The sequence below is a fragment of the Mirounga angustirostris genome, unplaced genomic scaffold, assembly GCF_029215605.1.
Source record: "Mirounga angustirostris isolate CCGP_5_RB_7025 unplaced genomic scaffold, mMirAng1.0.hap1 SCAF_5, whole genome shotgun sequence".
Taxonomy (NCBI): Eukaryota; Metazoa; Chordata; class Mammalia; order Carnivora; family Phocidae; genus Mirounga; species Mirounga angustirostris.
Window position 1 is genome coordinate 8,044,659 of NW_026991713.1, and position 21,524 is coordinate 8,066,182.

Genomic DNA, 21,524 nt, shown 5'->3' on the forward strand with positions numbered 1-21,524 from the left:
TAACGACCCCACCTGCTGCCCCAAAGGATTATCCAGCTTACAATCAAAATGTGGATTGTATAACAGTTGAGAGACCCTTGGTCAAATGTATTTTATAGTCCTTTATAATTCTGAGATTCTCTGATTATAGGGTCTCTTTTTCTGAAAGTAAGGAATTCTTTGGGAATTACTTTTGTGAGTTTTAAATTTCTCCTCATAACATGTTTTCATATCTTAATACCTATGCATTCTTAGAATTAGAACCACTTTTTCTTTTCCTGCTGTGAGCCTTGTCATGTATTAAAATCACTGTAGAAATGAGTTTCATTGTCTCCAAGGAGAACTAGGAACAGTATAATTGTTATTCAAATTCTGCTTGAAACTTAGAAACTTATTACTTACTGTATTTTCATAGGAAAAAAGCTCATATAGCTTGATACCTTGGGAAGGGATTTGGGAACAGAACCTCACAGAAAATTTAAATGAAGAAGATACTTGCCATTTTATGAAATTGGGATTTTTACCCATAACTGTTTTTGAATGCCAGTGGTGTTATTGTTGACAGTTCATATTCCTTTCCTGCCCTCCAGTCTTAAATCTGGTAAGGCAGGTTTGTTCCTGTTGTGTATCAAGTTGCATTCCTTCATAGGGAGCCAAGTGGTTAGATTTATGACCTTGATCTGCCCTTTTCTTGTATCAGTGGTCATTGCACTTATTTCCCAGAAGTGCATACACAATTAGCATACTTCTTTTTTGTTTTCTCTCCTTAACAGACTCACTGCTAATAAAACTATTTTGTTTTCAAGATTTCAGAAGTAAACAGCTGTGTTCCAATTATTCCTTGAATCAGTGAATAATTTCAGTGTGTGTGTTCAGTTATTGTTCATCTCTTAATTTTGCTTTTGTTTTCTTGTAAATGATTTTTTACAAAGAAAAATGAAAGTGGAATCATTTGCATTGAAAGAAAAACAATTTCTTGTCATTAAGTAGGTAAAATATTAGTATTCCCATCTTAGAAGTGAAGTAACAACCACAGCTTAGAACTGAACAAACTTTCTACATGGGCTTATAAATAAGCAGACAACTTTATCCTTCAGCCATATCCATCAGGCATTAGTGAAGTTGGAATCTCTCATCATGACTGTTTGTAGCTTGTTTTTCTTCCGTGGAATGCTGTCCTTTACTTCAGTAAAGTTTTGGATCCTCAAATATTTTGAGTGTCTTTTCCCAGAACTCATAAAATTATAGTGATTAAAAAATACCTCTCCATCTATTTTGGCTTAGAGGATGAACAAAGTACTTGAACTTGTCAGATAAAAAGCTTCAAAATACAAATGTTTTCACAAGGACTTTATATTCTCTTCTTTAAATGATATAGTGCATTTTTATACTGGAGATTGTCCTAAGAATCCTCTCAGTCTTTCAGCTCAAAACAAAGATATATATGAAAGCAGAATTTTATTTTTTTTTAAATTTTTTTAAAGGACTCTCTCTCTTTTTTTTTTTTTTTTTTTTTTAGATTTTATTTATTTATTAGAGAGAGAGAGATAGGGAGAGCAGGAACACAAGCAGGGGGAGTGGGAGAGGGAGAAGCGGGCTTCCCGCCGAGCAGGGAGCCCGATGTCAGGCTGGATCCCAGGACCCTGGGATCATGACCTGAGCCGAAGGCAGACGCTTAAAAACTGAGCCACTCAGGCGCCCCAAAAGCAGAATTTTAAATGATGGTTAAATCTTAAATCTAGGCTAGATTGCCTCCGATGTGTTTTGTGGGTAATTACCTCTTGAATAGAGCATGAAAGGAATTTTGATTTCTGAAGAGTTTGTTTAATAGACAACACATTTCATTTGTTTAAAAAGGTTTTTACACTTTGCCTATCTACATTATCTACAGAAGCCTGTGATCTCTGTTTCTGAGCTCTCCTGTCTTCATCTGGAAAAAAAAAAAAAATGCAATAGACTGCTCAGTAGTACTTTCTAGTCTCATTTTTCTTGCTGTTGGTTTTTCCGTCAAGTGATGTGTGCATTGCATTCAATAGGAACACATTACAAAGTCTGGGCAAGTAGGCATGTGTTGATATTCTTCTATCTTGACCTCTTGAGCACTGGCACTTTTTTAAAAATGAGACTAGCAAGAATCTCTAGGTAAGGCTTTTTCAGATTATGATCAATGCCTTAAGTGACAATGCATGAGTATAGTGAGTCATAACTAAAGATGACTCCTTGTGTGTTATGTGACTCTAAAAATATAATGAATACAGCTCATAAAATTTTTGATAATGTCTTATTTTGAGGAAAGTGTTCTCATAATGCTCTTAAGAAAGAGATAACAAATTATCTTACTTTAGCAACTCTATACAACAGATGAAAAAATAGGATTTTAATCTCTTGGCTGTTTCATCGAGCTTGTCTTTGGTTGGACTTGTGTTTTCTGAATGGTGTGTTTTGAGAGTCCTTAAATCAAAACATTGTTTCTCCTGTTGTGTGACTTTTAGTAAAAGATTTCTCTTCCTTAGGATTGTGCCTCTTGGTTCTTCAGAGCCTGGCTAGAGCTAGATAGCTTGGAATGTGTGGTTGTTTACTGAGTTTGCTCATTGGTTTATTCAATATTTATTTAACAAATATTTATAGAGTATATACTATGTGTCAGGCACTTTGTTACAATTCTTTCTGGTATTTTTTTTTTAATCATTCCAGGACTGATGAGGAATATTTTAATATCTCAAGATGGTGTTAACTTGGGATCATGTGTTTTCAAAACAGAAGCACCTGGCTCATTGTATTGTTCCACTCTGAGGCAACATTGGGGGACCAACATCCCCATCCTTAAGCTTGTAAGGATCATGATGCTTGCGAAGCTGTTTCAGGTGTTTTGTGATGGTTCATAACTACTGCTTGCTGCCTGCCTCTCCTAATTCCCTAAGTGATGAGGAACTCTTCTGTGAGCCTCTAGTTCCTGGTGAAGCTCTTTCAAATGTCACCACTTTCTCCCACTTGTCACCCATTGTACCAAATCCATGCTCACTTAAAACCATGTAAGCTACTTACGTGAGAGTTGCAAATTATGTGTTTTATTAGATATTGTCATGGACTTAGCATGTGATCAGTAAACCTTATTTAAAACTGTCATTTTAAGAATGTACTTAGAATTAAATCAAAATTGCTACTTTGGATGCTATATAAATTGACAAACAGATCATTTCCTGTTATGTAAGTGTGGAAAGGTACTGCTGCCAGCCATTTTGCTCTCAGCAAGGCTTCTGAATTGCTTCTAACAGTGGTGGCTTGTGTTGTACCCTGTCACAGAGACACCTTCCCTCAGGTCTCCCAGGAGGTCAGTGGCAGAAGCATAAATGAAACATTGGTATGTAGCTCTAACGTAAGACAGCAAAGCTTGCAAGGTTACATTTTGCTTTCCCCTTGTCTCTTCTTTCTTTTTAAAGGAGTGGTGAATGTGTTGCTAACAACTCCACTCTGGGTGGTAAACACCAGACTGAAGCTGCAAGGGGCAAAATTTAGGAATGAAGACATTGTACCAACCAACTACAAAGGTATTATTGGTAAGTGTTTGTTGAGTGAGTTCCTATTTAAGGAGTTTCTTTTCTCTCTGTGTCTGGAATTTATTGCCACGATAATGCTTCATCTCAGATAACCTCAAATCTCCACAGGTAACGGTAAGCCTTTGTTTAGCTCATGTGTCTATGGATTGACAGGGATTTGACTCATCTAGGCTGGGATCAGCCTACACATATTCTTCTCTTGATGATGGCAACAGCACAAGAAGACACATCCAATTGTAAAAGCCCCTGTTCGCATCTTGTTTGCTAATGTCCCCTTGGCCAAACCCAATGTCAGGACGTAGAGAAGTATGCTGTAGTGTTGGTGGGAGGGGTCAATATTTCTAAAGAATAATCTACACTGTTTCTTTTAGTGTTGTCTTTGGATATAGTTATCATTAATATCTGATGACTTTGAGTTTAATAATACTACGTTACCTGGTTCTCCTTTCCCATGTATCCGTCTTTATAATGAAAATAGTGATTTTCTTTTAAGTCATATCCTAAATAATGGATCCCAGGGTACTGTCTGTTGTCCTGGACTTTGCTGTGAAACACGTGGGCTATAAGTTCACAATTCTCTGTAAGACAGAGTTCTCAGTCGTGGTGGTGGTGATTACTTAGGAAAACCTGACGTTCTAATACCAGATTGTCAGGAAGAGTTGCCTGTGATTTAAGTTGGTCTGTCAATAACATGGTGACTGTCCGTGTCTGATGATTATCAAAAAGTAGTTAACTGATGAACTTGCCCCTAGACTATCATTGCAAGAAGGAAATTTTAATAGAACCAGTATGATTTGTGTTCTGGGTACATTTGAACAAAATTCACATTGTGTTCTCCGGTTAGGGGACTGTAATCAAAAGTCCTTGATTTCTTGCTTAGATGCTTTTCACCAGATCATTCGAGATGAAGGAATCTTGGCTTTATGGAATGGCACATTTCCTTCCTTGCTGTTGGTCTTCAATCCTGCCATCCAGTTCATGTTCTACGAAGGTTTAAAAAGGCAGCTTCTAAAGAAAGGAGCGAAGGTAATCCCTGATTCTGAAAGCAGCAAATAATAATCTCTGACACTCTCTTTTTTGGATTGATGCGGTTTGCTGTTTCTTTGCTTTCCAGCTTTCTTCTTTGGATGTGTTCATCATTGGTGCAATATCCAAAGCGATTGCTACCACCGTCACCTATCCTATGCAGACGATACAGTCAATTCTGAGGGTGAGTGCTGGGGTTCTCCCTCCATTTAGTCAAACAACATTCTGAAGTACGTGGTTTCTCTGTTTAAAGCAATGTTAATAAAGCAATAAAGTTGTCAGTTGGTAGGCTATACCACTTTTCCATTTGTTTGATAATTGCTAAGCAGGCTGGCTATCAGCTGGTTTCCTATTTGGTGTGGAACAAAGTTTACATTTGTAATTTCTTAGGTAACATAGTGTCTCAGAAAACCCAAATGTGGGAGGAGGTTCTTTAATGACTTTAGGAATGTATAAGCTTGTTTCCTTCTCATTTAAGTAGACTTGCTTAGGTTAATCATACAAAATCAGAAGTTGATTTGTTTAGTTCATTCAGGAGGAATTAATGATTTAGTTTTTCTGAAGTACTTTCAAATTTCTGGGTTTTTGCATTCAGTTATTTATTCATTCATCAAAATATTTATTAAGCACCCACTCTGTGTGGGGAGTGGGTATACATGGTGGGTAAAAATAATAATCCCTGTCCTGGGGCACCTGGGTGGCTCAGTTGGTTAAGCGACTGCCTTCGGCTCAGGTCATGATCCTGGAGTCCCGGGATCGAGTCCCACGTCGGGCTCCCTGCTCGGCGGGGAGTCTGCTTCTCCCTCTGACCCTCTCATGCTCTATCTCATTCTCTGTCTCAAATAAATTAAAAAATAATAATAATAATAATAATAATAATAATAATCCCTGTCCTCATGGAGGTAACAGGAAAGAATAAAACGGTAAATAAGCAAAATAAATAGTTAATTATAAGTTGAGAAAAGAGCTATCAAGGAGGTGAACTGCATTCTGTGATTTGGTAGAGAGGGGCATGTTACGGATCTTCTTAGACAGGGTGATTAAGGATTGGGCTCCTCTGAGGAGACATATATAAATATCAAGACTTAAAGGAAGATAAGGACCCAACTGTCAAAGAGCATTCTAGGTAGAGGGAACATGATGTGCTAAGAGCTTGGTGATGACTGAGAACTGAACAGAGGCCACTCTGGCTGGAGAGTGGCTCAAGATGAGATTGGAAAAGTAGCAAGGAAGGCTATAGATGAGGATTCTAGATTTTATTCTCACTTGAGTGGGAAGCCTTTGAAGGGCTTTAAACTGGGAGCAATGTGATCTGATTTACAATTCGAGAAGATTCCTGTGGCTGTTGTGTGGCGAATTGGTCCTAGGGTTAAGAGATAAGGGTGGGAGGGCAATCAGGTAGGAGGCCATTTCCATAGTACAGGTGAGAGGTGATGGTGCCCTACACTAAGGTGGTAGCAATGGAGAGGAGAGATAAGACATGGACAGATTCATGATCTACTTTGCAGAAAAAATTCAAAGTATTTATTGATAGATAAAATGGCGGTGATGGTGAAAAGAAAATTTTTTTTAAGATTTTATTTATTTATTTGTCAGAGAGTGAGCGAGCACAAGCAGGGGGAGTGGCAGGCAGAGGGAGAAGCAGGCTCTCCGCTGAGCAGGGAGCCCAACGTGGTGGGGCTCGATCCCCGGGCCCTGGATCATGACCTGAGCTGAATGCAGACACTTAACCCGCTGAACCACCCAGGCGTCCCAAAAATATTTCAGTTCAAAAAATGTATTACCTTCTGTTAAAAGTGTTTCTACTGATGTGCTATTTTTAAATTGGTACTTAATATAAGGGAATTCAGCATCTAAATAAGTGTATTTTGATACTTTTATAATGTAAACATATAATGTGAAGAGCTTAGATTGTAGTGGTTCTAACTGATTAGTTTATAAGAACTTTCTAAAGGACTAGAGGGTAAGCCATACCATCAATATCTAAATCTTCATTGTGGGCATGTTTGTTTTCTGTTGAGGGAGTATTTTCCCCATAATTCTCTGAAGTAAAAATTCATGCTTCGTTGAAAAATATTTATTTATTTATTTTATTTATTTATTTGAGAAGAGAGAGCAGAGAGAATGGCAGAGGGGGAGAGATAGGGAGAGAGACTCTGAAGCAGAACTCTACGCTGAGCACAGAGCCTGACGTGGGGCTCGATCCCATGACCTGAACTGAAACCAAGAGTCGAACACCCAACCAACTGAGCCACCCAGGCGCCCCGAAAAATATTTCTTATTTTCATTTATTTCAGTGAAAAAGAGAAAATTCATGAAATCTGCATACTCGGATATTTTTATTACTGTATACTATAAGACATTACTCCAACATAATTTCCTCCGCAGGTAGAAATTGATCTGTTTTTCTTCTTCCCCAGTTTGGACGTCATAGACTAAACCCAGAAAACAGAACACTGGGGAGTCTTCGGAATGTTCTCTATCTTCTTCACCAACGAGTAAAGTGAGCTCTGTAGATGCCTCACATTCTGTCCTGTCTTTCAGCAGCCATCTCTGCCAGAGTGGCTGGATCTGCTTAACTTGTACTACTGCCTTGGCAGCAGCAGCCTCGAAACCGCTCCTTGCACACTGTGCTCAGACATTTCTCATTTTAGGGCCTTAGTGCAATATGGCAGCATTTGGGGAAGTTACGGAAAAACTCCAGGTCTTCATTCTTTGTGACTTAGAAATATCCAGAACTCCTTTAGAGAGGGAAGCCTGCTATCACCTAATGTAGAGACTGTTCTGCCTTTAGCAGTGCTGCCGTCAGTGGCTTCGCCTGCGACCTCTCTCAGAGATAGAAATAAACAGCTGTTGGAGCGCAGTAGTCATAGTGAGAAAGGGAGGGGGCAGTAGGAAGAGTAACAATAATTATTGTAATGATGACAGCAGTGCTGATGAGTGCTTTGTGCTAGACACTGAGCTCCGTACCTCAAACGGGTAACCTCGCTTAATCCTGACAGTGGCCCTAAGAAGCAGGTCCTTTTATCGTTTCCCTGTATCATTCCATTTAGAGAATCTCAGCAGCCTCAAATCAGTCAGGGGCCTCCTTTGAAGCAAACGCTGCCATAATTTTATAACTGTTCCTAGATATAAGATATTTTGAAAGTAAATAAATTTACTATAAAAACAATATGCTTGGGATAAAAAAAATCAAAGATAAAGAACTGGTATAAAGTTAAAACTAGATGCTCACCATACCAAGTATTGGCAAGAATGTGGAGCAACCAGAACTTTCCTGTGCTGCTGGTGGGAAAATAAAGTGGTCCTACCATTTTGGAAAGTTTGGTATTTTCTTTAAAAGTTAAACATACAACTATCATAGGACCTCACGTTTCCTCTCAAGTTATGTACTCAAGAGAAATGAAATATGTCTGTGCAAAAACTTGTACGCAGATATTAATAGCAGTTTTATTTGTAAGAGTCAAAAACCGGAAACAACACAAATGTCCCATCATTGAGTGAGTAGACACACAGGTTACTATCTATCTACACAGTGGAATACTGCTCATTAGAAAGGACTTACTAATACATACAACCACATGGGTGGATTTCAAAATAATTATGCCATGTGAAAGAAGTCAGACAAAAAAGAATTCATACCATATGATTCCACTTATATAAAATTTAGAAAATGCAAATACGGTATTCCCCCCTCATCCACAGTGTCCCTTCCCATGGTTTCAGGGATCCACAGTCAACCACGGTCTGGAAGCAGATGATCCTCCTTCTCACTTACCGTCAGAAGGTCAATAGGACCTAACGCCAAGTCACAATATCTGCATCATTCACCTCACTGCATCTCAATACATAGATATAAGAGAGAGAGGGAGAGACCACATTCCTGTAACTTTTATTACAGTATATTGTTATTCTATTTTATTATTAGCTATTGTTGTTAATCTCTTACTGTGCCTAATTTGTAAGTTAGACTTTATGATAGGTGTGTGTGTATAGGAAAAAAATAGGGGGTTCAGTACTAACCTCAGTTTCAGGCATCCACGGAGGGTCTTGGAACATCTTCCCTCGGGGATAAGTGGTAGCTATGATAGCCTGCTTCTTTGATCCAGGAGCTGACTTTTATGAAGAAAACCTTTTATTTTTTTTTCAAACCTCTTTTCTTTTAGGCGTTTTGGAATCATGGGACTCTACAAAGGCCTTGAAGCCAAACTGCTACAGACAGTCCTCACTGCTGCGCTCATGTTCCTGGTTTATGAGAAACTGACGGCTGCTACCTTCACAGTTATGGGGCTGAAGAGTGCCCGCAAGCACTGAGACACCTCACACTGCAAAGTGCAGAAAGATGCTCAAGATGGGGGGTTCCTTCTATGTGAAGGGAAGTGATTCTCTTTTTATTCTTGCTGTGTGCACCATGAATTTTACCCTCATTAGCTGGAAAAGCGTCTAAGGGTAAACATGGAATATAGCCAGCTAGACCTGTCCACAACTTAATTTTTATGATGGTTGGTTGTGAATTTTGTGGGGGAGGTTAGTCTAATGGTCGTACAAAAAAAAACCATTATTGAAAACCTGAAGATGGAAGTTTGTGGGTGTTTATTGTTTTTCTTAAGGTGAATGGACTATTGCTCACATGTGTAATCTTTTCCAGTTAAAATCTTCCTTAAATTTACCAGCTGTTCTTTTCCTCTGATTCTGGGGACACATTTAATACCATATAATTCTCCTCGTATACTTTTGTATGTTTTAATCTTGGTATTTTCCTCACTAAAAATATTATGATTGTTCCACAGGCATGACTTGAACTTCTTTCCTCCTGCTTAAGGAAAGGTGTCTCCTTTAGTACATGAGCTATTTATTTTGTGGGAGAAATGAAAATGATTAATCCCAAATGATTCTCTTATAAACTATTTGTGAACATCACTTATTCATTAGTATTTGACATAATTAAAAATATTTATTTTGAATCAGCCCTTTCATTACAAAAGGCTTGAAGTTTTTATGTTCATCCATACAAGCCCCATCAAGTTGAGTCCCAATAAACTGTCAACACAGAAGACATTTTAAAAAGATGCCTTTATTCAGGTACCACATTGGGTTTACAACTAGCTCGTAAAAATCATAGAAAAGCGGGCGCCTGGGTGGCTCAGTTGGTTAAGCGACTGCCTTCGGCTCAGGTCAAGATCCTGGAGTCCCAGGATCGAGTCCCGCATCGGGCTCCCTGCTCGGCAGGGAGTCTGCTTCTCCCTCTGACCCTCCTCCCTCTCACGCTGTCTCTCATTGTCTCTCTCTCAAATAAATAAATAAAATCTTAAAAAAAAAAAATCCTAGAAAAGGGACAAGGAGCAGGTACCCTGTTTAGGCTCTGGAATATTCTCTCCCTTTACAAAGTCCTGGTGGAGGCTATCTCTTTTGAGTATAAACATCTGATTGAGGTTATTTCTATTTGGAAACATTTCTTATAGTCCTACTATTCAAAGTGTATGCATCAGTCAGCAGCATTGACATCACCTGGGAGCTTGTTGGGCACGCGGTCCCAGACCTTCTGAATCATAGTCTGAAATTTAACAAGATCCCCGGGTGATTCATACTCACATTAAAGTCTGAGAGACCTTAGAGCCCCTGACTCAACAGAAGCTATGATTGGTTTCAATTATAGAAACCAAGACAAAGATTTTTCTCAAAGGAAAGTTGGACTAATGGATTAAATAAAAAACCCCTGAGTGCCCCACATCATCCTTTACTTTCGCCTCATAGCACGTTTGAAGGTGGTTGGACTTTTATTATGCAGCTAGGGGTGAATTTAGGCCTCTCAAGCCACCCGAGAAGCAAACTCCGAGAGGACATTTGAGAATAGCCCTTTGGGTTCCTGTGACTTAGTTTTTGTCCCTATAACAAAATGACAGGCTTTTCATTTATAAGTCTAATTCAGTTGGAGTCAGAGAGAGGAACAATGAAGTATCTATGGACTCCAGTATTTAGTTCAATTTTGAAAGTGGAAATTTATTTCTCTTATTTCCTCTCTGGTCCCTGTGGTAATTTAAAAATAGGTGATTATCAAGCTCCTGATAATTGGAAGACGGTTGTGTTGTTCTAGAAAGCAAGATTTAGGAGGGGCTCATAATCTGGGAACTAGACTGAACACTCATCCCCTATTGAAGACAGAGAATTGGCCTCATTACTACCTTCTATTTTACTTTAAGGTTTGTGTGTGTCTGTGGTAAGGCTTGGGTGGGAAGCACAAAACTTACTTTGATTTTTATGCAGGAGAAGAATGATCATAAAAGTGTAATGTGTGTGATTTTGTTGTTTTAATTATGCAGTGCACTTTGGAAACTGAATTTTGAGCTCAGGTTGGTATGTTAGAATAATTTCCAAGTCAAATTATATAGTTAAATGAAGTGTTTATGATGTGAAAATCTATTTGATGCTTCTTTTTTCTGATTTTATGAGCGAACAACTTAATACTGAGGTTTTATGCTCCCTATGAAAGGAAGCTTACAGACTCACTAGTTGAAACTAGGTAATGACTCACCCAGTTTTGTAAAACCTTTGATTAATAATAAGTTATTTGAGAAGACTAAGGAGCCGAAGTGTATACTGCAGAAATGGAAATTTTTATTTTTGATTCCTCATGCAGTTTCTCTAGAATGTGAGGATAAGAGCCTTGGGGTTATATTAGTGTCACTGCAGTAGAAAATTTAATTTCTGTAAGTATTTAATCTGTGTTTTGAAGTGGACACTGATATTTCTACCCTCCTCTATTTTACAATTAAGTTTGAAATGCAGAAACAGGATTGACAGTAAGAACATAAGCAGTGGGAGCTAGAATCTGGGGTTTTATTCCCAGCTCAACCACCGACTGACTAGCACATTACGTCATCTCCTTATGCTTCAGCTTTCTGATGAGTGAAGATAATACTCACTACCCACTTGAGAGGATGTTTAAGAGCTAATGATGTCAACTAAATCCCTTTATGATCGCCAGAGAGGGAAAATCTGAGTGAAACTTTTGACTGTGCCTAGATTTATATAGCAGTTTTTCTTAAAGCTTCAGCACTTTCTTATCTTACAACCCCCATATCTCTGGGAAGGACAAGGAACAGTGTCCCATTTAAGGAACAAGGAAATCGAGACAGAACTATCAATTGACTTGCCTCATTGGAATCAGGACAAGAGTTGAGTTTCCTGCAGTCAAGTGTAAGGATGAAAAGAATGGATTCTGGAATTAGACCTAGGTTCAACTCTGGCCCCACTCCTTACCAGCTGTGAGAACCAAGTGATTACTGAACTTGTATAAAACTCAGTTTCCTCAACTGTGAAATGGAGGTCTTGATAAACCTACCTGTGATTGTGAGGATTAAAGAGATCATATATATAAATTGCTTAGCACAGTGCTTGCCACGTGAGAAGAGCTAGATAAATGTTAGCAATGACTTTTATCATTATGTGATTATTACTGTCGAGGGGGCCGGCTGTTTGAATAGATCACACCAGTGAGTGGAAATCACTCTGGGTTTTGAGCCAGACCTGGCTTCGGATTTTCATTCTGTTGCTTAATAGCATCCTGGCCACAGACAAGTTGCGTGCTCACCTTTCTGAATCTGTGTCTTCATCTGTCCGATGGAAATGATTCCCTCACAAGGCTGTAATACATGTACAGATATCTATATAGAGATATATATATCTTCTTTAATCCTCAGAACAGACTTGCAAGGTAATCCTTTCTATTGGACAGATGGAGAGATATATATGTGCGTCTGGCACAGTACATGAAATATATATATATGCTTAATGCTGGTTTTTTATATTGAGAGATATATAACATTATATTAGTTTTAGGTATACAATATAATGATTCGATATATGTTTATATTGCAAAACAACCACCACAATAAGTCTAGTTAACATCTGTCACCAAAATATCCATCAGATAAATGCTGTTTGAACCAAGAAAATCAGCTAGGTTTTACTTTGGGGCAATCTTTCCTCTTTCCATTGGTTTGAATTTTGGCCATTTCTTTTCTGGGAGCCTTATCGATGTATCTCCTCAAAAGAGAAGTCAAAACCAGTAATTTCATGTTTTGTTCAATATTCAAATTAAGCCCCCCAAATATTGATCTGTTAATCAGTAAAATACAAACTGGTTCAACAGCAGAAAGTCACTGGCTGAGATAGTATTCATCTTGACTCTCTGGAAAAACTAGGAAGAGTGCCTTTGTGGAGCCCAATACCACACATCTAAGGAGAGCCCTTCCTCTGGGCAGCTGAATTACTTACCTGGCAATGTTAAATGTCAGCAGGATACCAAATATATACAAAGGCTCAGTTACAGGATATTTACATATGCAGTAAATACAACTGTGACTTGCAGGGTTTTTACCACCATTGGAGTGAAAGGGCCTTGGGTTATACTGGTAGCCCCTAAAAAAAGCATGTTCAGTGGGACATAATGGACAAGAAAAAAAATTTTCCACGGACTGGGCAAGAGAAGGAAAGAAAGTTACTATTTAAAGACAGAAACTGAGGGGCCCCTGGGTGGCTCAGTCAGTTAAGTGTCTGCCTTCAGCTCAGGTCATGACCCAGGAGTCCTGGGATCAAGCCCTACATCAGGCTCCCTGCTCAGTGGGGACTCTGCTTCTCCCTCTCTCTCTGCTGCTCCCCCTGCTTGTGCTCTCGCTCTCTCTCTCTCTCTCAAATAAATCTTAAAAAAAAAAAAAGAAAGTGAAAAGGAAATTAGAAGATGGAAATGGGAGTAGGAGCTCCCTACTGAACCTAGAGACACTCTACTACTTGAAAGATCATTTCCTGTCCTGAAAGAACTTATATCTAGGGGAAGACATGTCTTGGATTTTGAATTACAGTAGTCCATCTGTATCTCTGTCTTTCCCTAGATATAAGTTTTTTATTTTTAAAAAAATAAAAGATTGTACATGTTTTTAGAATTCTTGCACTCTGGTGTTTTCTTGGTTGTTGATTTTCAGTTTTTCAGATTTCCTTAATTAGTTCACACTTTTTTTTTTAAGATTTTTTATTTGACAGACAGAGACACAGTGAGAGAGCGAACACAAGCAGGGGGAGTGGGAGAGGGAGAAGCAGGCTTCCTGGCGAGCCCAGGACCCTGGGATCATGACCTGAGCCGAAGGCAGACGCTTGATGACTGAGCCACCCAGGCACCCCAGTTCACACTTTATTGAGTATACTTTATTTTGCTAGTCAATTGACTCCTTTATCCTTCATTATTTCTTTGCTTTAATTGGAGTCATCAAAATTATCTACCTTGTGGTACACCAAATTCTTTCATGTGTGCTTTATTCTTGTTTTGCTTTAGTTTCTATAGAACCCATTAGCAGAGTAGATGGCCAGCCAAGTAGGTGATTCCCTATGGAGGAACTTTTATTAAATTGCAGATTCCTATTCTAGGAATAACATTTTATCCATTTATTCAAGAAATATTACCTATCATATCCAAGCACTATGCCAATTGCTGGGATAATCCAGTCTCTGTCTTCATATAGCTCATTGTGCAATATGGGAGACAGACAAAAAACAACTTGGAATTTTTTTTTTTTAAAGATTTTTTATTTATTTGAGAGAGAGAGAATGAGAGAGAGCACATGAGAGGGGGGAGGGTCAGAGGGAGAAGCAGACTCCCTGCCGAGGAGGGAGCCCGATGTGGGACTCGATCCAGGGACTCCAGGATCATGACCTGAGCCGAAGGCAGTCGCTTAACCAACTGAGCCACCCAGGCGCCCAAACAACTTGGAATTTTACCACTGATGAGTTCTGATGAGAAATATAAGTGTTCACAGTTGCTTCGGGAGCGTGGGGAGGCTGGGGCTGACTGTCTTCATCTATGTGATCAGAAGGCAACCTATGAATTAGCAACATACCAAGAAGTAGGTAAAGGACCTTCTTGACAGAAGAAATAAATAGCATTTGCAAAGTAGAAACAGGATGATGCTTTGTACCTTGTACATTGAATTAGATCCAGACACTTCTCAACCTAGATCTTGGAGTTGAACACATATTGGAATTGGGAAGGGGTGGAGCATCTTCAGGTCACTGAGAGCCTGCAACAAGGGAAAAGAAGTGTTCATGACCCTCAATTTTTGACAGTTTTGACTACAGTTACACTTGGATCTAAAGAAGGAAGATACAGTCCTATACTCTATGAATTTAAAATCTAATTTTACACATATTTTGAAAATTAGACATAACACGTATCATTTAGTTCCACCTCTGTGAAGATAGGCCAGCAGGAGCGGTTCAGGCTTACTGAGAACTGCTGTTACCATATAGACTTACACCTTATCTTGATCAATATGGAAATGTTTACTTGGTAAACAGTTTGGAGCCTAGTTGAGGCTAAGATCCTGAATACTTTCTCATGTATTTGTTAGTGTGTTAAAAATTTTAAAAGTAGGGCTCCTGGCTGGCTTAGTTGGTGGAGCAAGCGACTCTTGATCTTGGGATTATGAGTTCTAGTCCCATGTTGGGTGTAGAGATTACTAAAAAAAAAAAAAAATATATATATATATAAAAGCAGTGAAGACTTAAGGGGAATTTAAAAATTGAGGAAGTCTTTTGTTTTTTAATTTGCAAGTAGGTGTGACATTTACAGATTTTTTTCCTAACACATTCATTCTCATTTTATTCTCTATTGTGAGATTTATTTAAATTACTTATTTACTGTATAGATGGGGAAATTGAGACACGGATCTGGCTTAGGTCACATAGCAAAGGATTGGATGTCAGAAATAGGAATTCAGACCTCCTGATATTCTATCCAGCGATCTTTCACTAGCTTGTACTGCTTGGAGATAGCTATTTTCTATTTTGGTTTAAATTTTTTCATTTAGCTTTTGTTTTTTCTTATAAAAATAATACATAGTCATCATAAAAATTTCAGAAAATATAGAAAAGAATGAAGAGAATAAAGTTATATTCCTATATATGTGTGTATACATACCTATATTCCCAATGTCTAGAAATCACTGCTAAAATTTTAGTATATCTATTTTCAGACTTGTTTAAATATGTACATGTATATATATGTACACACAGATACGTTTAAATAGGGGTTTTTTTTTAAGATTTTATTTATTTGAGAGAAAGAGCACACATGAGTAGGGGGAGGAACAGAGGGAGAGGGACAAGCAGACTCCATGCTGAGCACAGAGCCCATTTGGGGCTCAATCCTACAACCCCAAGATCACAACCCAAGCTGAAATCAAGAGTCAGATGCTTAACCGACTGAGCCGCTCAGGTGTCCCTAGATAGGTTTTGGCTTTTTTTAATGAAATCATAGGTATATTGTAGGTAGGGGGTTTTTTAAATAAAATCAAACTGGGGCTCAGTCGTTAAGCATCTGCCTTCGGCTCAGGTCATGATCCCAGAGTCCTGGGATTGAGCCCCACATCGGGCTCCCTGCTTTGCGGGAAGCCTGTTTCTCCCTCTCCCTCTCCCTCTGCTTGTGATCCTGCTCTCACTCTGTCTCTCTGTCAAATATATAAATAAAATCTTTAAAAAAAATAAAAATAAAAAAATAAAATCAAACTGCCTAATTTTGTAAAATTTCATCTCAAATGTAATTTAATGTCAAATATCTGCATCGTAATTTTAGTTCTTCATAGAATTGTACTGTGTGGTTGTATCCTTATTTAGTTAGTCTCCTATTGATGGACTTTTAGATTGTTTCCAATTTTTTGCTATTATAAATAATGTGATAAGATTCTTAATATATGCATCTTTTTGCCCTTTTCTGATTATTTTGTTAAGAAAAATGTTCAGGAATCCGGTTATTGGGTCAAAAGTTATGCCTACTGTGACATTATGTTATTAAATTAAAACTTCACCTATCCCTTTATGTTCATTGTCACTTTGGACTAGGTAAACACTTTATTTCTCCCTTCACCTCTACTTTGCCAAGCTGCAGGAGAAATTCCATTTGGAGTATGACAGGGAAGAAGTGCTATATGCCACGGGGGTGGGCTTTAGATGCTTTTCCTTTTAATTCTTCTGAAATACAGAATTAAATGAGGTGTATCAAAAGTTCTAGAGGAGTTTAGAGCTGAAAATTAGATTTCTTCCAGCAGGTGGCTGAGATCACTTAAATATCACATACTAAAGTACAATAATAAAAGCTACCATTTATTGAGCATCTACTATACACCAGATGCCATAGTAGATGCTTTGCATATATTATCTTATTTAATCCCACAAAGATTCCAAAGCCCATGTACTTTATTTTTATTTTATTTTATTTATTTATTTGTGAGAGAGGGAGAGACAGAGCATAAGTAGGGAGAGGGGCGGAGGGAGAGGGAGAAGCAGACTCCCCACTGAGCAGGGAGCCTGACATGGGGCTCAATCCCAGGACCCTGGGATCATGACCTGAGCTGAAGGCAGATGCTTAACCAGTTGAGCCACCCAGGTGTGCCAAGCCCAAGTACTTTCTATAGTTCTCCCCTTCGACCTTTGTTTCTACGTCTGCATCCTAGTCCCTGTGCCTTTGTTAGATGGCAAATTCCAGAGGGCAGGGACTTGCTGTTCATCATTTTGTGAATTGCCATAAACATGGGGTTACATGGGGAGCCTGGGTGGTTCAGTCGGTTAAGCGTCTACCTTCGGCTCAGGTTATGATCCCAGAGTCCTGGGATCAAGTCCCACATCAGGCTCCCTGCTCGGCGGGAAGCCTGCTTCTCCCTCTCCCACTCCCCCTGCTTGTGTTCCCTCTCTCGCTGTGTCTGTCTCTGTCAAATAAATAAATAAAATCTTTAAAAAAAAAAAAAAACATGGGGTTACATTGGGCTGGGGTCTCTATAGAAATGTTTATGATTATGAAGCTTTTGAAATTTAAAAAAAATCAAGGACGACTTTTCCAAGTTATCTGTGTTGACTTAATGTTTCTAGTTTTTATTTAAATGCTAGTTAGTTAATATATAGGGTAATATTGGTTTCAGGAGTAGAATTTAGTGGTTCATTACTTACATAACATCACCCGGTGCTCGTCTTAACAAGTGCCCTCCTTTATCCACATCACACATTTAGCCCATCCCCCACCCGTCTCCCTCCATCAACCCTCAGTGTGTTCTCTATAGTTAAGAGTCCGTTTGGGTGCCTGCATGGCTCAGTCAGTTAAGCATCTACCTTCAGCTCAGGTTATGATCCCAGAGTCCTGGGATCAAGTCCTGCATCGGGCTCCTGCTCAGCAGGGAGCCTGCTTCTTCCTCTGCCTGCGGCTCCCCCTCCTTGTTCTCTCTCTCTCTCTGACAAATAAATAAATAAATAAAATCTTAAAAAAAAAAAGAATCTGTTTTATGGTTTGCCTCCCTTTTCTCTCCCCCATGTTCATCTGTTTTGTTTCTTAAATTCCCAATATGAGTGAAATCATATGGTATTTGTCTTTCTCTGACTGACTTATTTCACTTAGCATAATACACTCTAGCTCCATCTGCTTTGTTGACTTTTTAATTTATAAATAAGCTCCTATTTGATAGAAAATGGCTGGGCTTTCTTTTCATTTTGCAATTGCAGACACGGAAAAATCTTCAGGCCACCAGAGGGCCTTGCAGTCAACCTCCTATATCATCCTCATTGTAAATCACTGCTGTCAGAGATGCTTAGTGAAATTTGGTCTCAATTAAACCAAAAAAAAAGAACATTCTTAGACCCACTTAGCAATCTAAATAGGAACTGTGGCTTGAACTTGATGGAGCTCTACCTAGAAACACCTTTTTTTTATCTATAAAAGCAAGGGATGGAGTAGGAGGTATTTTGCTGGAATTATATTCTTTTACTTTTTCCTTCCCCCAAGCATAAGCCTACCCTTTTAATTTGTCATCCATAATTTATAGTCTTCTCTTGGCCAGATAATAAAACCAGTAGCTCTCAATATCAATAGAAATCAAAGTCAAGGAAACAAAGGACAGTTTTTGGCCAGTAGCATCCACCGCTTTCTCAGGTATAACCAACTAGAGCTCTCATTGATCTGTGATATTAATTTATTTCACAAACATTTACGGAGTACATTCGTACCAGGCACCTGCTAAGCACTGGCCTACAGATATGATCATCGTCCTTATATATTGCTTTGTAGTTTGTAAAAACAATCTGGCACCGATTGTCTTACTTGGTACTCACTTCATACGTCTGAGATGAATTAGGCAGATGATCTCTCTATTTTCTAAGGGTGGAGACAGGTTCAGAATGGTTAAATGACTCACAGATATACAACCAGTGACAGAGTAGGATGTGAACAGAAAGAGGTCTTCTGACTCCAAATCCCACCGTTTCCCACAGCACCATGCTGTCTTCCTGGAAGAAGTGAGCCTGTTATTCTCCAGGGAGGACTTGAGGGGTATAATATGCCAAAGGACTCAAGGTTGAAAATGGATATGTTTTAGCTACTTGATGGTTTTGATTGTTTAGTAAAATAAGCTACTTAGAAAATAAGTTCAAAAGCCTTCCAGTACTGTTTCTCTTCTTTCCAAAAATGGAAGGGTAGGTTCAGTATGCATGCAGGCAATGGAGGAAAGGGCGGATTTTTTTTTTTTTTTTTTTACTACTTGATTGACATATCTGCTGAAAATTTAACTCTTTCAAGTCTCTGAGTACCCGAATCTTTCCCTGAGGTATGGTTTACGCAGTAGTGCCCATGTTAAAAAAAACAGGGCCATCATTTGAGTATCAAGCTGGGGTAGGGCTGTCCCTCACACAAAGTGCCTTTTATTTCTTTAGTCATTTTTGGAACATAATACCCTGCATAGAGCTCTATCCAGTACCTTCTGCACTAAGTTGTATTTCTCTCTTTACGTACCTACCTCCCTCAATGGATTAAGAGCTCCGAATCCTCATCACCATCCCAGGCTTTATGAGTACTCTGTGACTAACGGTCCAATGAAATTATATATTGAGGGAGATGGGGCATAGTATTGAATTTGGGTTTTTCTAAACCAGAGCACCTAGAGTTGCAATCCCTATGATAATATATATTTTGACCAATAAGTAAGACATAGCTTCCCTAATATTTAAGTACCTTAGCAATTTCACCATATTAAATACAATATGGTACATGCACGCTTACCTTAGTCTGAACTGCATAAAGTGTGGGATGTGTCCAGGCAGAAGGGAGCTGAGAGGTAAATTCATAAGCTTAAGAACAGAAAAAATTCAATGTAATTAAAGCAAGAATGCTGACATTATCCTTTATCACATTATGTTATTTGTTCGTCTAGTGCTCCTGTTCCTGGAGTGCAGGTTTCATTCTTGTGTCTCCAGTATCTAACAGTGAGACTTAATAATGGTGCTTAAGAAGTAGTGTTGCTTATACCAAGGATACTCTGTTAATTGAGAAGTCAACAAATAATTTTTGAGCATCTGCCATGTGCCAGCCACATTGCTAAGCAGCAGGAATATACTGGGAAGAAGACAGATGATGATGTCCCTACTCTTGTGGGACTTCAATTGCAATGGAGAGAGACAGACAATGAGCATATAAACCAGTAAGGTGATTTTTGGTACAGTGCTGTGAAGGGTATAATGCAGGGAGCATACTCACCTAACATACTTTAACAGATATTTTAGTTACCAGTGTCCATGTGAGAGAGAGAGTATTCATACAAAGTGGGCACAATTTTTTGTATATTGATCTCATCCCTTGCCACCTTGCTGAACTTACTTACTAATTCTAACAGTTTTTTAGTGGATTCCTATATACAAGAGTGTGTCATCTGAGCATATAGGACTTTTTAGTTCTTCCTTTCCAATCTGAATGCCTTTTATTTATTTTTCTTGTCTAATTGCTCAGCCAGAACTTCCAGTACAATGTCAAGTAGATATGGTGAAAGCAGACATCCTTGTCTTGTTCCTGATATTGGACAGAAAGCATTCAGCCTTTCACCACTGAGAATGATGTTAGCTGTGGGTTTTTTCTAGATTCCCTATACAATCAGTCCATTTTAGCCATTCTCAGCAACGTGTGATAATATGCTAATACAGTATTTCTATCATCATTTGCAATGCTACTTCTTTATGCACTAAACTGTTTTCATTTATTGCTTTGTTTTGTCTTAACCATTTGTATAGAAATCTTTCTAAAGTGGTAAATATTCCTGGCCACGTCAAGTGTAATAGAATACATATAATACATACATATTACATGTTTATAATAAATATTATATACATATAATATATCATATATTATATAATAAATACGTATAATTCAACTGTTGCTTTAAAACTTGGACATAATTGTGATATATTACCATGCTAGCTAGTAATGTGGGCCTGCCTTTGGGAGATTATTGGATAGTTTGGCCCTTCAAAGAGTCCTTCCAAACTGCTGTACATTTTGAGTATCTGTGTCTGCTTTTTACAATACAGATTGTCCTGTCCCTGGTTGTTAATTGGCATTTTTTCTGACCTTAATATGCCTGCCTCTGAGAACATTCTCTTCTAATAGGTGATATCTAATCTCCTGAGGACCAGGCTGCCAGAGAACCAAAATATTTAGAAGATTTTGTAAAATAAGGGTAAATAAACTGAGGAATAAATTCTCCTGTGAATTAAGTGCATGAACTTTCCAATACCTTGTTTAGTTAAATGCCTTTCATTTCCTAGGTGCTCAGTTCTGTTCTGAATGAATCACTGTTGGGTGTGAGGTATTACTATATCATAAATAAAATTCTTTTTTAGAGGCTTGTAGTAGTTCTCCCCACCTCATCCCCATTCCTAGTCAGTTTTCATGAGTTGAACTCCCCCTATTTCTCTTACTGCTCCAGTATATGAATGTTCATAGCAGCCTTATTCATAATCACCACAAAATCAAAACAACCTAATGTCAAATAAATAATTGTCATATTAATTTGAACAATAGAATATTTTGTAGCAATTAAAGTGAACAAATTAGAGCTATATTCAGCAACATGGGTGAATCACACAATATTGTATAAAAGAGACCAG

At 38.4% G+C, this 21,524-nt stretch overlaps 1 protein-coding gene across 1 annotated transcript in view; it reads left to right on the forward strand.

Annotated features, from left to right (window-relative positions):
* Positions 1–16,300, forward strand: part of SLC25A17 (solute carrier family 25 member 17) — a 49,667-nt gene extending 33,367 nt beyond the window's left edge. Inside the window, exons 5-9 of the mRNA XM_045872471.3 lie at positions 3,420–3,536; positions 4,417–4,562; positions 4,651–4,746; positions 6,983–7,065; positions 8,729–16,300. Of these exons, the coding sequence (XP_045728427.1) occupies positions 3,420–3,536; positions 4,417–4,562; positions 4,651–4,746; positions 6,983–7,065; positions 8,729–8,876 (590 nt within the window). The 3' untranslated portion in view covers positions 8,877–16,300. The remainder of the gene's footprint in view (positions 1–3,419; positions 3,537–4,416; positions 4,563–4,650; positions 4,747–6,982; positions 7,066–8,728) is intronic.
* The last annotated feature ends 5,224 nt before the right edge of the window (positions 16,301–21,524 follow it).